At 47.1% G+C, this 15,601-nt stretch overlaps 1 protein-coding gene across 14 annotated transcripts in view; it reads left to right on the top strand.

Annotated features, from left to right (window-relative positions):
* Pkp4 (plakophilin 4) overlaps positions 1-14,848 on the top strand; it is a 209,805-nt gene extending 194,957 nt beyond the window's left edge. For 10 of the 14 annotated variants that reach the window (XM_055599687.1, XM_055599685.1, XM_055599684.1 and 7 more), the window contains 7 exons: positions 1,755-1,905; positions 4,513-4,708; positions 7,906-7,990; positions 8,111-8,228; positions 10,637-10,765; positions 12,140-12,213; positions 13,835-14,848. In XM_055599687.1, the coding sequence (XP_055455662.1) occupies positions 1,755-1,905; positions 4,513-4,708; positions 7,906-7,990; positions 8,111-8,228; positions 10,637-10,765; positions 12,140-12,213; positions 13,835-14,080 (999 nt within the window). In that variant the 3' untranslated portion in view covers positions 14,081-14,848. The remainder of the gene's footprint in view (positions 1-1,754; positions 1,906-4,512; positions 4,709-7,905; positions 7,991-8,110; positions 8,229-10,636; positions 10,766-12,139; positions 12,214-13,834) is intronic. The other 4 variants (XM_055599693.1, XM_055599692.1, XM_055599686.1 and 1 more) reach the window with 2 other exon arrangements.
* The last annotated feature ends 753 nt before the right edge of the window (positions 14,849-15,601 follow it).

The following is a 15,601-nucleotide window of genomic DNA, read 5'->3' as shown; positions in this document are numbered from 1 at the left end:
TAGTGCTAAGGGCTGACCGAATTCTCAAGAACCCTGGTCCTACCAGCCAAGGTAGAGGATCCCTGACTTCAGCAACCTCCTCTGGCAGTGAAATGAATATTGTGCCCAGGTGGTTGGGAGTGCTGAGTGAAATGATTTAAAAAAAAAAAAAAAAAAAAAAGAAGACTGAGGATAGCTCCTGGCATATAAATGTCTGTTGTATAGCCAAAGAATCAATTGATGATTAAAATTGCACTGTGTGAAATGCGTGTGATTGAATTTTGTAGAATTTAATTCCTGGCATCATTCAGTAAGTAAAAGTCACATGGCGAACTTTTATAAAATACAAATATTGTATTTAAGTATTTTTTCAATATCAAAATCTCAAACCCCTGGGGCTGAAGAGATGGCTCAGCAGTTAAAGCTTGCTGAGGAAGGAAGAAAGGAGTCTGGTTTGTCACACATCAGGCAGGCCACAACTGCCCTGAACTACAGCTCAAGGGAAGCTGATGCCCTCTTCTGGCCTCTTTGGGCAATCACACTCACATGAACACATACACATACGCATAGTTAAAATTAAGACGTATGTTTCTTATGTATGTGATAAACATGAACATAAAAAACTTTAATTTAAAAAGCAGGGTAGTCATGGCAGCATATACAATAGAGGAAAAAATGTTGGGGAAAAGCTCGCTGGGCTGGCCTGGGCAGTCTCCTAGGGAAACAGGAAGCCATGGGTCCTACAGTTTCAGAAAGATGTCCCTGTCCCAGGGACATCTGCAGCAGTGAGCCTTGCACTGTATTGTATGTACTGTACTGGGTATGATATTCATTTCCTCCGTGTAGATTCCATTTGATCTGGAATATAAAAGCCACCAGTTCATACAACGAATGTTAATTGGATCTTTGAAAGGCATTTTTTCCTGTTATGTATATTATTAACATAATCTCTTCTGTTAGAATTCAAGAAACTGGGCAGCCAATCACATAGTTAAACATTAACAGCAATTGCAGAGAGCTAGTGGATCTTTGTCCTCATAAACCTAATGGATCATGGATCTCTGGCCCCAAACCCTGCCCACAGCAGGAAACCACTGGATGCAACTTTGTTGAATTATCCTGGCCTATGCTGTAACATTACTTTATTGTTTCTTCAGTAATAACTTAGTATTGCTTTCCAGTGCACATGGTCCACAAAAAGTAGCCAGTTAATGTTGAATGAGAATGCATTTTGCAACCAAACATGCTTTTTGCTGCAGGTATGAATTATGGCGCCTTGTGTCTGTGGAGAATTCCCTTTCTTCTGAGCACAGGAACTTTTCCAGCAGTCTTTTTTGACAGGTTACCAAACTCTCCATATTGTTGTGCTGTGTACTAAAAAATAAGTAGCCCAGTGGAGCCAGGCTCCCCTCTAATGTACACTGGGGGGCTGCCTCTGCCATCCTACTTGAAGACTCTGGACCCAGCGTGGGGCCAACTGCAAAGGGAACAGGCTCCTTCCATAACCATGTTTATACATCCGAGAGAAAAGTAATCGCTGCCTTCTCTGTGTGCACAGAGAGCTGACAGATGGTGGTTTGAGGTCTTCAGGCTTTGAGGGATTTCTCTTTAAATCAGCCATCCCGGCCTATCTATCTCCCAAACGGGGGCACCACTGATGTTAATCTCCCCTGGACAGAGAACATTTAATTTATTAGTTTATCTCTTTAGACTGCAGTAGCACGTGAGAGGGGAACTCCGAGTTTTACTCACTAGGACCTTGTTTTGCTCACCAGTTTGCAGCATACATCCGGGCAGCCGTCAGAAAGGAGAAAGGGCTTCCCATCCTTGTTGAGCTTCTAAGGATGGATAATGACAGAGTTGTCTCTTCTGTGGCCACGGCCTTGAGGAACATGGCGCTGGATGTTCGCAACAAGGAGCTCATAGGTACGTGCCGGTGACAAAGGGAACCACTGTGACAGTTACAAAACTCTTGATGTATGAACGCATGCCATTGAAATTATCTACGACTGCGCCTGCCCCTCGCTTCTTGGCATATTTGGAGGCCCTGCTTTTCAACTATTCTTTTTCAACAAGAGGCGGGCTCCTTAATTACTCATTGATCTGAGAAGGTAAATTTCCAGAAAAGCCAGAGCTCTCCAGTGATTTCAGGTGTGCATAACAGCACTGCCTGAGGAGTTTGGTATCTCTGTCCCCCAAGAGAAGTTATATCCTGAGCTGTGAGAACCAGAAAAGTTTAATTTCCTTCTCCAGCATTTGTGCTGTTATCTGCCAATTCACCAACACTATCACCTTCTGAGAAACACAAAGAGACCATATGAATACTGTGTGGCTTTCCCTCCCAGGCGTGGGGATGCTCAGCCAGGTGACAGACTACTGTCATTTCCATCTCCAGGCAGGGTAAGGGCGAGGCCATGAGGACACAGTCGCTCTTGTGTCACAGAGACTTGGTACATCAGCACATGCAGAGAGCTAAGAATGAGACTCCGACTGCTTGGCACACCAGGCAGCTTGCTGGTCTCTAAGCACTGCCCCATCCCAGCCATTTGAGGGAGGGAGGAGGGCCACTCTCTGAACTGTAACCTCCATCCTGAACCTGCCGCTCATTGCCCTCATAACTCAGAGCGTACCAGTGTACCCAGTGCTGCTCAGTTCCTCCTGGATGGACATTGGAGCTCCCTCCGGGGTCTGAAAAGAAGTTGATCGTGCCTGCAGGGTCACTGTTAGAGGAAGTGAGAAGAACTGAGACAACACCCTACATCCACTCAAGCCCCGTGCCAGCCCATGGCTGGTGACATGGGGAGGGGTGATTTTTTTATGGATTCCTGTGAATTTAGACCCAACTTATGTTAAAATCCACACGCTGTTATAGAAGGAGGGAGGCAGGGTGAGGCGTGAGAGAAAACATAGGAGAGGATGAGGTTAATAGTTAGCTTTAAGATCAGCTGTGATCCTGGCCTGGCAGAGGAAGCCAATAATCACAGCTACTTGGGAGACTGAAGCAGAAAGATGACAAGTTCAAAGGCAGCCTGGCCTACAGAGTACAAGTCTATCTGCAGTCATGGGACCTACCTCACAGGAAAAGGAAGGCTGCAGTATGGCTTCATGAGAGACTGATTGGCCCTGGGTCAAGCCTAGTCCTGCCATAAGAGGAGTAACCGAAAATTAAATGAAATGCGGTGACTTGCAGGTAAAGCCTATCACGCCTTGCCTAGCAGAAGCGCCACTTTAAATCAAACTGTTGTCCAGGTGAATGCTTCCTTTCCTTTGAGGCAGATCAGCCTCATACAGAGGGTGTCCCGTTGAGCCTCTCTGGTCCAGCCCTGCCCAGTCCCCACACGTGCTGTAGAGCAGGCCGATCAAGACTTAGAAGTTGCACATACACTCTCTAAATTTCCTACGGGAAGCTGTGCACTCGCTGCGCTTCTACTGGTAGGAAACGTGGCTAATCCCATGGCATTGTGCGTACTGGCCATTTGTAAGCATTCAAACTCACCAGTGCTAACGCCTCACCATGCTCAAGCTCTACATTTGTCTGGTAGGCCTCCGGCACCACTGCGGTCTCATCACAGCCTCTGCTCTAACAAGCTTTGCTTGTGACGTGCAGGAAACAGCACAGCACAGAGCTTGCAGTTAGGACGCACCTGCTGCTGCTACCGCTGCACACAGCCTTTTGATGAAACCCTGGCTAGCAGGGGGGACCCTAAGAAATTTACTTACTTTCACCTTAGTCGATTTCTTTTGTTTGCAGTGCGTTTATCCCACATTGTCAGCTGGTATGTGAAACTGAAAACATTAGAGATAATCTGCTCAGAGGAGGAGGAAGAGAAGTTGGGTGTTTATAAAGTATTGGTTCCCTGGCCGAAGCTCCCTCAGCCCTGTCTTCTCATCTACCTCATTACTATGACTTGTTACCTCTAGGAGATAATACACCTGAATTTCAGTAGAAGATATTTCCTTGCGTCTTTTAAAGAAACTATGGTTAACTGCTGGCTCCAGATGAGCCGACATAACCCTCAGCTTTGTTCAAATGAGGGACTGCTTTCAGGTGGCTCAGAAGGCTAGACCCCGAAAGGTTTAATGAAAAGTACATTTGGCAACCTTAGTTGATCCAGATTCAAAGATAAGTTGGTTTGTTTTTTTTTTTTTAAGCTTTGAGCAGAAATGGAAATATTTTGATACACCAGAATTAAGAATAGCATTCCTGCCCTAAGCCTTCATTACAGTCGTTACCGTAGAGTGTGGCACCGAGGCCAGTCCATTTCTCCGAGCACCGTACACTGATTTGTATTTCCTTCAGCAAGTGACAACGATGTTTTATGTTTGTTGAAGTGACATGGTAGTAGATGTTAGCTCTCCCTCACAGTCACATTTGTGCCTTTCTTCTTTGCTGTGGGCTTTGAATATTTTTTCCATGTTCGTGTCTCTTGAAGTTCTGTTTTTTTTAAACCTTCAAATTATGAGGATCTTCAACAACAGCAATAAAAAGCTGATGCCCATGGGAAGTTGACCCTACTCTTGTACCCCCGGCAGGTAAATACGCCATGCGAGATCTGGTCAACCGGCTTCCCGGTGGCAATGGCCCCAGCATACTGTCTGATGAGACTGTGGCAGCCGTCTGCTGTGCCCTGCATGAGGTCACCAGCAAAAACATGGAGAACGCCAAAGCTCTGGCCGACTCAGGAGGCATAGAGAAGCTGGTGAACATAACCAAAGGCAGAGGAGACAGGCAAGTGTGAGGTCCTGTGTCCCGGGACTGTCCTGGGGTGACGGCCTTTACGGAGGAGCCATGCCTGATGCCAGGGTTTATTTCTGCATTTCTCACACGCTGATAGGCTAAACAGTCGACATCAGCTAAGACTTGTGGGGGACTTCTTGTCATGTGTTGGTGTTCCCTTTATCACAGTGCGCCTCACTCCTGCACTCTCTCTCTCTCTGACTCGGTCTTCTCAGGGTGCTGTGGGCTAGGAAGCTTACAAACAATAGAAGTTTATTTCCCACAGTTCTGTCACCTGTAAAATTCAGGACCAAGGCACCCATGGTTTCATGTCTGGTGCAAAGCCCCTTTCTGGTCTCACAGACTGTGACCTTTGTCTTCACATGGAAGAATCTCTTCCAGGTGACTCCTCCAAAAGGCCACCCCCTGCACTGTCACATTGAGAGTTAGGACTTTCACATAGGAATCTGAGGAGATTTAGATGCCCAAGGCTATAGCCAGTGCTAAAGCCATGTTCATATCAGCTCCTAGAAGAACCAAAATCACCAGGGTGGGGACAATCTTAGGAGCACCATTTCTTTTTGCACCTTGGACTCTGTTCAAAGCCTGTGGCTCTTTACCCATCTTGCTGGCTTAGGCAGGCTTTACTACAAAATACACACACACACACACAAGCAAAGCCTGTGGCCTAGTGTATAAAACTGTCTTTTTAAGTCCTCGCTCTTGAGATTGATTCTGCTGCCCAGGACCCAGACAGCCTGAAAACCATCACCCGGAGCAAGAGTGTACCCTGGGCTTGGGCACACAGCCCCCTTTGCTTTTGGATGACAATAGCAGATGAAGCAGCACAAGTGGGCAGGACGAATCAGTTAGCAAAACAGAGGCTTCATGTCGTGGGGCTGTAGCCGTGACTAAGTTTGCCTTAGTGTCAGATCAGCGAAATGAAGTAGGAGTGCCAGGTGCCTTCTCCAAACAGCAGGTCAGCAGCCCCTCTGCACCCCTCCCCCATCCCCACGGCGGTTCTCTCCCTGGCACTGACTCTCTTATTTGAGTCTTCCTCTAGCACCTCACTCCCACAGCCCCTGGGACTTTGTCCTTTTATCTGCCACTGTACCCTTAACAAGAACAAAGCTTGGCCCTGATACACGCACGGGGACGATTTATTAATTAGCTGAATGGCAATTCGGGGACTCACATTACAGCTCCTCTGGTCGCTCAGTTGATGCTGCTGCAAGACTTCTTAAGATAGAGGAAGAATGTAGAAACCCATACCCTTACCCACTGGAAACCACATCTGTGGGCATCAGTAGCATTGCCTTTCAGCCTTTCTATTTCTTGCATTTTTAAAATTTCACTAGTAACAAATGCATGCAAATGCAAAACAAACGGTTTGTTTGGTTTATTATTTTTTTTCTCTCAAATGAGGCCCTATCCTGTAGCCCAGGCTGACCTTGAACTCTCTATCTAGTCCAAGCTGGTCTCAAACTCCCTGCAGTCTTCCCACCTGTCTTCTGAGATCTAGGATTACAAGAGTAAGCCCCACACCCTCCCTTTCCTTTTAAGAAAATGAAACTTTTTGGGGAGTTAAAATCCCATTCCATTGGCGTCCTTTGCAGCCCCTTCCCCACTCACCAAAACACACACACACACATCATATACATATGTCTAATTTCTTATTCAAAGCAAAAGATTCAAGGCATCTTGGACCAGGTAAGGCTGAAAAGACCAGCGGCTTAGAGCACTCGCTGTTCTTGCAGAGGTTCTCAGTTTTGATCCTAGCACCGCAGGCTCAGAACTGCCCATCATTCCAGTTTCAAGGAGTCTAGCACCCTCTTCTGGGCTATGAGGGCACCAAGCATGCACATGGTACATATACATACATACATACATACAAAACACTCATACACATAAATTAAAAAATGCTTTTTTAAAAGGAAAAGAAAAAAGCAAGTTTTGAACCAAACCAAGTTGTGTTTGGTCTCCCTGCACTTGACTTCAACATGGTTTCTTCCCCCTTTATTTATTGCATGTCCAGATACTGTCCTCAGTGCTGGGCACACAACAGTGAGCAGATCACAAAACAGCATTCCAGGGCAAGGCAGATGATACGCTCAATGAGTGACAGCAACAACTGACAGGGGACAGAGCGTGTCAGGGAGAAGTGGCCAGGGAAGGCCTCGGATAGTAGGAAGCAGACCTGGAGAAGGAAGCATGAGGGGTGAGGGAGGCAGTGCAGCACTCTGGGGCAGAAGCATGTGAGCAGCAGGTCCAGCAAGAGGCTGCCAGGGGAGAAGACCGGAATCCAGTGCGGCTGAGACAGAAAGGGGAGAGTCAGGGCGCTGCAGGCCCGAGAAGCAGTAGGAGCTCATAGTCCATTGTCTCAACCTCTACAGGAAAGCAAGGCCATTGAAGAGCAGTGACAGGGGAGTGACATGGTCTCTTTCCCTTGGAAAAAGATCAGCATGACCTCATCCTACACATACACACACACTAAAAGACCAGGGTGCGGCAGCTCCAGGGACAGTGGCAGCATCTCTGATGGGGCTAAAGGGCAACTCAACAGGTTTTACTGAAGGATATGTGAGGGGCAGTAGAAGAGAATGTTGTGAATAACTCCACAAAAGAGTGTTTATCAAAAGAGGCCATACCAAGGCAGGGAAGCCTGCTCTGGACTTGGGTGCTTGTGGATAACTATTAAGCATCCAGTGAGTGTGGTCAGTGAGAGAAGTGCAAGCTGGGTGCAGGGCCAACACTCAAGCTCAAAAATTATGTCTGGGAGTCATCAGCATCTAAATGGCTAGTTTATAGAAGCGAAGGTTGACAGGGGTCAGAGGAGGATCCTGAACAGAGTAGCCAGAACATGAGTCTCCAGGAGCATGAGGTAACTTGGAAGCCAAGTGGAAGATGATGATGAAAGGCAAGCAAGAGTTGCTCAGGTAGACCAAGGTTGAGGCCTGACCATCAGATACAACACTAATATGGAGGCTGTGAGTTTAAGAGAAGATGGGATGGGGGAAATTAGAGGTGTGGGTAAGTTTTCAGAGGTTCCCCTGTCCTGCAAAGGCAGTCTGCCTTTCTCAGGATTCCAGTTTCTGCACACAGAACCTGGTAGCCTCCATTGAGCTCCTTTGGCTTCTGGATGGCAGCCTGAGTCTCTCAAAGTGAGTGGCCATGCTACCCACCTTCACTAAAGCACCATCTCTCCCTAGATCCTCTCTGAAAGTGGTGAAGGCGGCAGCCCAGGTCTTGAATACATTATGGCAGTATCGGGACCTCCGGAGCATCTACAAAAAGGTAATGTCCAAGAACAGTTGTGGTGTGATCAGCGATCCTCACAGCACATGGTCTGAATCACTTACTGCAATGAACTGCTGTTATTCGTTTTAAGACGTTTCTTTTCTTTTAACTCCACAGGATGGGTGGAATCAGAACCATTTTATTACACCTGTGTCCACGCTAGAGCGAGACCGATTCAAATCACACCCTTCTTTGTCCACCACCAACCAACAGATGTCACCCATCATTCAGTCAGGTCAGTGGGCATTTGTGTGACAGAACATTGTTCTCACGTAGAGAGAGAAAAGAACCTGAGCGTGAGCTGATTAAGCCTGTCACTTCAGCCCTGCCCATCAACCTGAGAATCACACACAGCCACAAACAGCCCCTCTATTCCACTTGAAAAGAGAATACAGCTTACATCAGCTGCAGTGCATAAAAATAAATAAATTAATTAAATTAAATAAAAAAGAAAAAGCCCAGGGCCTGTCCCCACCCCTGGATGCTGCTTCACCACTGTTGGGAAGGGACCCTGGCATCCGCGTCTGACCAGCCCCACCAGTAACCTGATACAGAGTCCTGCGAGGCACAGGGCAATTTAAGACTCGCTGGCTAAGCGGGAACATCTCCTCTCTCTGCCAGCTCTGCACGAGTTTTCAGCCTCCTCCTGAGGAGAGGTATTGCTCCTGCTCTTGTTGCTTTGGATGGGGGTTTTGTTTGATTTTTTTTTCCTTAGTTTTCTTGGTGAATCTTCTTAGGAACAAGCTCCTTGAACTTGGGTCTTTCAAGCTTTGCAGTGGCACCTGCCAGTCCCCTGGCTGCTTTACAGACATACACCCCCACCTCACGGTGTGGCTTTCTGGAAAGCCCCTTGGACCTGACGCTGAGCCTCTCAGCAGCTGCGCCACCCACCCGTTCGTAGAGTTTAGTTTAATGGAAAGAGTTTTGAACGTCACACTAAATCTTTACGTGTAAACATTATGACTGCAAAGTCAAAACAGTCCTATAAATTTAACTCTTACCTGCACGAAACAGGAAAAATGGCGCTTCTTACTCTGGTTTGGCTTTCAATCACATACCCTGACACATACATTATCTGTCGTAGTCAGCTGTTCTGTTTCTGACAGTCCTATTGCTCATGTGGACAGAAAGAGTAATACCCACGCCCAGGAGCTCTTGCCACGTAATCGGGTGTCTGTGGCTGTGCTGGGAGTGTCATATTGTTTGGTCTGGGCTTTTTTTGGTTTTGGCTTCTCTTAAACATGACCTGCACCTACTGTGTGTGGTGGATCTCTGTATGTCCTGGTTTAAGATTATGAGCTGTTTCACTCAACAAGAACTTCGCTTGTTTTCAGGCAGCCTTGATAAGCCCTCATACCATAAAGATCTATAATATATATAATTGTTAGGCATGGCCAAGGACTCAGGAAGAGGGATGTCAGGAGCGCCGGGAGGGGTAACTGCCAGACAAGGGGCTTGCAAGCAAGCACAGAGCCACTTCATGCAGATTAGCAGACAGCTACTACACAATAGATTTGCCACGAGGACCTCTTAACATACAAGCAGAACTGCTAATCCCCCCCCCCCCCCCCCCCCGTAGCCCTCTGGATTTTGTTAGAGGAAAGATAGGTGCCACTCCAGTCTCCCAGCTATCTAAGGGCTGGCCGTCATCTTCCAGCACTGGTGAGGGATCTGTTTAAGGGCACAGCTGCTGCCTTGTTAGTGCCAGCCCAAAGGGGAGCTGGTCTCTTCTGGCCTGCCGTTTTCCCTAAAGTGGGCTGGAAACAACAGCAACAAGGACGTTCATGCTCACTTCCCTCAACAGAGGCAACCCTGAGTCACTGAAGTGACAGCACAGGAAAAGCCCTGGCCTGCCAGGGCCCTCTGCGGACAGGCCTGTGACAAGCCACTGCAGCCAAGGCAGGAGGACCACTGCTTCCAGGGGAGCTGGGTAAAGAAATGGCCACTCATTTGTAACTAACTTTCTTACAAACCAGACTGTTAAGAAGAAGAAGAAAGAAGTTCTGATGCCTGTTAACAAAAATAATAAAATGATAAAAAATGCAAAAGGGGCCCCATGAGTAGCTGGCTAGTCATTCTCAGATTTGTGGTCCAGGCTAGTATCAGAAGTCATCTGGGCCACCGGGTACACACGATCTCCCGTGAGATCACCAAAAAGAGAACCGTAAGTGTTGGACTGGACACTTCTAGACACATCTAGATATTTTTAAATGCAGATATTTTTTAAATGACTGAAAATTAAAACATGCTTTAAAACCTGCTACCAAACCTCTCTACATAAATAGCAGAAGGTTTACAAGTAGACAAACTGTGACCAGTAGTGACTTTGCAAAGCTCTTAAGTGACTCCATTTGGTTTCCAAGGGCGGATCAAGACCCTGAGCCACACTGCGCTCTCCTCTGGGGCCCCTACAGCTGGCTGCGGCCAGCAGGTGGGCCCAGATGCCACTCACCCTTGCTGGTGTGGGAATGTCGGGTGTGTCCTGGTCCTCGGGGTCTGGCTGCTCTTCGCCCTGAAGCACCTAAGAGCTGATTTTACTGTGGCGTTGCTAATAACCAGCCTTTTTCTGGAGCGCTTTCCAGATTTGCTGACAGTCTGATTTCTCTCTCTCTCCCCCTTTCCTTCCTTTGCCTCCCCCGTCAGTTGGCAGCACTTCTTCCTCACCAGCACTGTTAGGAATCAGAGACCCTCGCTCAGAATACGATAGGACCCAGCCACCTATGCAGTATTACAATAGCCAAGGGGACACCACACATAAAGGCCTGTACCCCGGTAAGACGCCATTTGGGTGTGTAATACAATCCGTGGAGGAACCACAATTGTGGGCACCCGGCCAGTGTGCTGGGAACGAGCCTGTGCTTATGTAAAGGCGGGCCCCAGCAGCAAACCGCATGCCTGATCCTTCTCTACTGCTTTTGGGACTGCTGCCCTTTCTTCTTATTTTAAGTAAACCAAGCTAATATAGTTGCATGATGACCACAAAAAAGAGGGCGAGATAGAGTGACCATTTCTGGGCGCCCTAAGCACCATGCCCTTTGCTCCTGCTGTAACAAGAGTCCCTTTGCATCAGAACCAAGGGCCCGTGTGGCCTGGCTGGGGTTGCATATGCCCTCTGGACTGGCTCAAAGCACTTTTTCTTTAAAAAAAAAAAAAAAAAAAAAAAAAGAGGGGAAGGAAAATACCTATTTATTAAAAAGAAATAAATGAATGCTGATGGCAACTTACCCACTGCTGGGGGAGGAGTCTGAGTTGTGCGGTTGTCTTTGAAATTGTGATTTCACAGGACTATTTACTAATCGACTTTTGTTACCATGGCAGTTAATAGCTCAGAAAATTGCAGATGCTACATTTCAAACACTAAGCTCTGTGCAGAAGGGAACACACAGAGTAGCTGACATGCGGTTGGCTTTGGGGCCGCAGCTTCATTGTGAAGACTGCCTCATGAGCACCCACCATCTATCTTTGCTTGCTTCAATAAACTTAATCTTCTTGGAGTGTGCTTTATTTTCCTCATTAAAAAAATTAAAATCTTTGCTAGTTTTAGCAGTAGGAGGAGGGCGAGACTAATGATGTCATCAGGAGTCTGCTCTTGAAGACACTCGCCGAATTACCAAGTTCTTTTCCGCTTACAATATACGTAACTACAGCAGACCCCAGACTGCTCTGAACATGCCTGGGCCTGCCCTTTCCAGAACCCAGGACCTGAATCACAGCCACTCTGAGGCACAGGGGTCATGCTAATGTTGCCTTTCCTGTCTCTCTGAGGCACACCGTGGCTCAGGGCCCTGGAAGAGTGAGGTCCCTCCACTCAGCCCAGGGAGCCATACTACTCCTCAAAGCCAACTATAGAACCCCCGGAGATTGAGCAGAGCTTGAGATGAGCCCTCTCTGGGAGGGCTCTGCATTCACAGCTTCTTTCTGCCTGGCATATGCATACACACATACACATACATATACATACACACACGCACACACGCACACACACACACACACACAGCCTGTTTTTGCTGCTAGCGCTCCCAGACCCAGGGAGCCTGAGCTGCTGCCCTTTTGCCTGCGCTGGCACTAGAGAAAGCAGGACCCACACAACCCGGTGGGCCAGTGTAATAAGCTTTAGTTTTAATTTAATAAAATATTTTCTTACAGGCTCCAGCAAACCTTCACCAATTTACATCAGTTCCTATTCCTCACCAGCAAGAGAACAAAATAGACGGCTACAGGTGAATCTGCAACATCATTTGTACAGAAGGCTGGGATAGCAGTCACCCAGTAAGGGGGCCACCTGAGAGAGCTGGGCCTCAGCGCAGGGACCAAGGGTGTCGCCCGAGGCCCTTTGAGGATGCCCATGGTTTAGATAAATAGTTTCCATCAGTGCTTTTGAGCCACATGCCTCTGATGGGAACACTGAGAAACCCCTGGCAGGTGTTGTTCTTCAGTAGTTTCCCTCTCCCACTCTCTCCCCCTCCCCCACCCCCTTTCTGTTAACCTATTAAGTCTCCTCCATCCTCCGGTCCAGCCAAGGTTGGTGACCACACCTCCCACCCTGCTCTCACTGTCTCCTTTGTACGTCATGACTTCCTCCTCATCCAAGCTCCACGATTTGAAAACCCTGAGTCTGCAACGCACCGTAGTAAGGGGGTTGTGTGTGGAATCCCCAGACTGAGCTTTCAGGAGGGCCTGGAGCTACCCCCCCCCAGGACTGTACTGCCACACGTACCCCTCTCAACCACAAAACACTGGGACTTCCCAGCCAGACCTGGACTGTGTCCTTCCAAATAAGGATGTCCTGAGACCCCTCTATACCATAGTCTTCTTGATTCAGATACAAAAAAACCCTCCCACATCACTCATAGTTCATTCTAGTTCTTTAGGTGGTTTCATGATCTTGTTTTGTGACTAGGTCCTACCATTGCTCCTGCTGATCTCAGGCTTTTGAGCTAAAGTGACCCTCCCTGTTCAACCTCAGGAGTAGCCAGGATCTCGGACATGCACCTACACACCCATATAATCTTTATTTCATTTTCTTTTGTTTTTTAAGGTCAAGAAAAGTTTAACTGCCGTTAAAAGAGGAGGTAGAGTTAGCTACATAGACTCATAGATTTTAGCTCTGGAATACCAGTGATGTTAGAATGAGTTAAAGCCAGATGCTCATACCTATATGGTAAATGTTTACATCTTACTGAGTAGGGGCCTTCGGGCACGATGAAGACAATCCTAAGAGCTGTGACGATTGGAGGGCGTTGTAGTTAAGACAGCACAGAAGGCCCTGGGTCCGGGCTCCCTGTACGGCTGCTCGCTTGATTACAGAAGTCCCTCCCCTAGAACCATTTGCTCATGTGTCTCTGCTAAGTTGGTCATCATCTGCCAGGAGATGGCTCACCCTGTCAGACTGCACTGCACAGCAGAGTCCATCAGATCACGTTATGTCTTTGAAAACTGAGTGGTGGATTCAAACCTTCATTCAGGAAGTAAATGTTTTAAAATACAATCCTATAATCACAGTTATCCGAATATCCGAACCCAAATCCCCAGCCCTCACAAACATTCACGATATGCTTAACTCCCCTGTGCAAAAGCTGCCTCCTCCACACCCCAGGCCACCTCCCACTGAGGACCTAAACTCTCCCGAGGCCTTGGACAGGGCTTCTCGGACAGGACTTGAGCAAACAAAGCCAGCTTGCCTATAAACATGACGTGGACCTGAAAGAGCTCTGTCCCCTTTAGCCAGAAAAGCTCTTTAAAATGTGAAGCGGGAAGCCCACAGGAGTGTTCTTTAAACTCGTGCGTGTGCGCTCACGTGTGAAATGCTCTCCCTTATTTGTCTTCGCATTTTGCCAACAGCACCAACAGCTGTACTATCAGGATGACCCCGGCAGGAAGACGTTGGATGCGTACAGGTTGTACTTGCAGTCTCCTCGCAGCTATGAAGACCCTTACTTTGATGACCGAGTTCACTTTCCAGCTTCTGCTGATTACTCGACACAGTATGGACTGAAATCGACCACAAATTACGTAGACTTTTACTCCACTAAACGACCTTCTTATAGAGCTGAACAGTACCCAGGGTCCCCCGACTCCTGGGTGTAGCGTCAAGACGCCTGCTGAGGGACTCCTAACTTTGCTTGGATTGAGGTGAAAAGTCCGCCGTGCTGATTTGATGATGAAATGTGAAAGTGAAATGGAAGGAATGAGTGAAGAGTATTTCTTTTTTTTTTTTTTCTTTTTTTTTTTTTTTTTTTTTTTTTTTCTTTTTTGAGGAATTTTCAGGGAAGTGAGGAAACCCTTAGGGGAGGACTTTCTAAGTTCCGTGTAGGTGATAGGTCTAACTCCTTGTAGATTCTAGTGGTGAAGGTGTGGGTGATGTGATGAGAGGCTTGAGAAATGGGTGAAATGAGATGGGGTATGTGTAAGTCAAATCAAATTACAGATGATTTTTTTAATGTGAATAAAGTTATGTTCAGATAGTTTGTACAGAAAAAAAATAATAAAATGGATGCCCTTCATGTTTTATTGCTATTACTAAATGTCAAGATTGTATGCTATTATGTCTTGTAAAAATTTCTCCTGTTGGTGTAAATATGGAAATGCCACATTGGTTAAGTGCCATCATTTGTAATGCAGTGTGTCATTTGAAAAGAGATTTGAAGAAGTGACAGCTGAAAACGCAAATGGGAAGCTCGAGGAACTATGAACAGCTGACAGCACGCTCTGACAGCCTCCGTGTTCTGTGGGTAGTGACCTCGGGAAGCACAAAGCCCAGTGTGCCAGCAGCACCATGCTCATCCCGCCTCTTTCACAGGACACTTCACTGCCATTTTCTATGCACATGGAAGAATAATAAATGTGGAAATTTCATCCTTGAGAATGTGTTCTGTTTGTTTTTCCCCTGGGTGTGCTATGTTAAACAGACCTAGTAAGTCCTTTGTGAGACGGGCCACACAGGACGAGGAAGGTGCGGAGGCCCCTCACTTACCTTAGGATGTGTATTTCTTGGGTCATTTGTTTGTTTGTTTTAATTTGATACACTGTACAGTTTGGGCGGGTTTTTCTTTGTTTCAGCCTTCTAGATATATTTACCATCTCTTCTCACTTAAGGGAAATTACGTCTGGCATCCTGGCCATACTACATTGGCAAAAACCACCTATGGCATCTTTTTTTTTTTTTTTAACTCAGTAATTACATACGAACAGTTGGCCATTTGTGTGCTTGGCATCAGTGCTATAAACTAAAACTGATTCTAAATAATTACTGTGCTGAGTGCTTTCCGGAGAGCAGGCAGCCCTGGGGGATCCCCACAGACATGGTAGGTATGTTCCAGTGCCACCCTGCAGCATTGTGACTGCAGAAAGAGATCCAAGAAACACTGCTTTCCTGAGTGGAAAACAGCCCAGGATTGGGATTCAAAGTAAAACAGGTCCAAGTGTAGGCAGGAAGATGGCCGAAGCCTGCAAAGGGTGAGCCTTTCTGAGCTTTAGGCTTTCCGAAGGATAGCCTGAGGCAGTTTGACAGGGGCCCTGTGCCCTTCCTGGACAGAGGAAACACCCCTTCTGTACAGCAGAAGTCACTGGACCTTCCTGAGGAACTGACACAGAACTTTTGGACATCAC

The sequence above is a fragment of the Psammomys obesus genome, unplaced genomic scaffold (genome assembly GCF_907164565.1).
Source record: "Psammomys obesus unplaced genomic scaffold, mPsaObe1.curated_primary_1811, whole genome shotgun sequence".
In the NCBI taxonomy this organism is placed as follows: domain Eukaryota; kingdom Metazoa; phylum Chordata; class Mammalia; order Rodentia; family Muridae; genus Psammomys; species Psammomys obesus.
The sequence above is the reverse complement of the archived record's forward strand: the minus strand, read 5'-3'. Positions and strand labels throughout refer to the sequence as shown.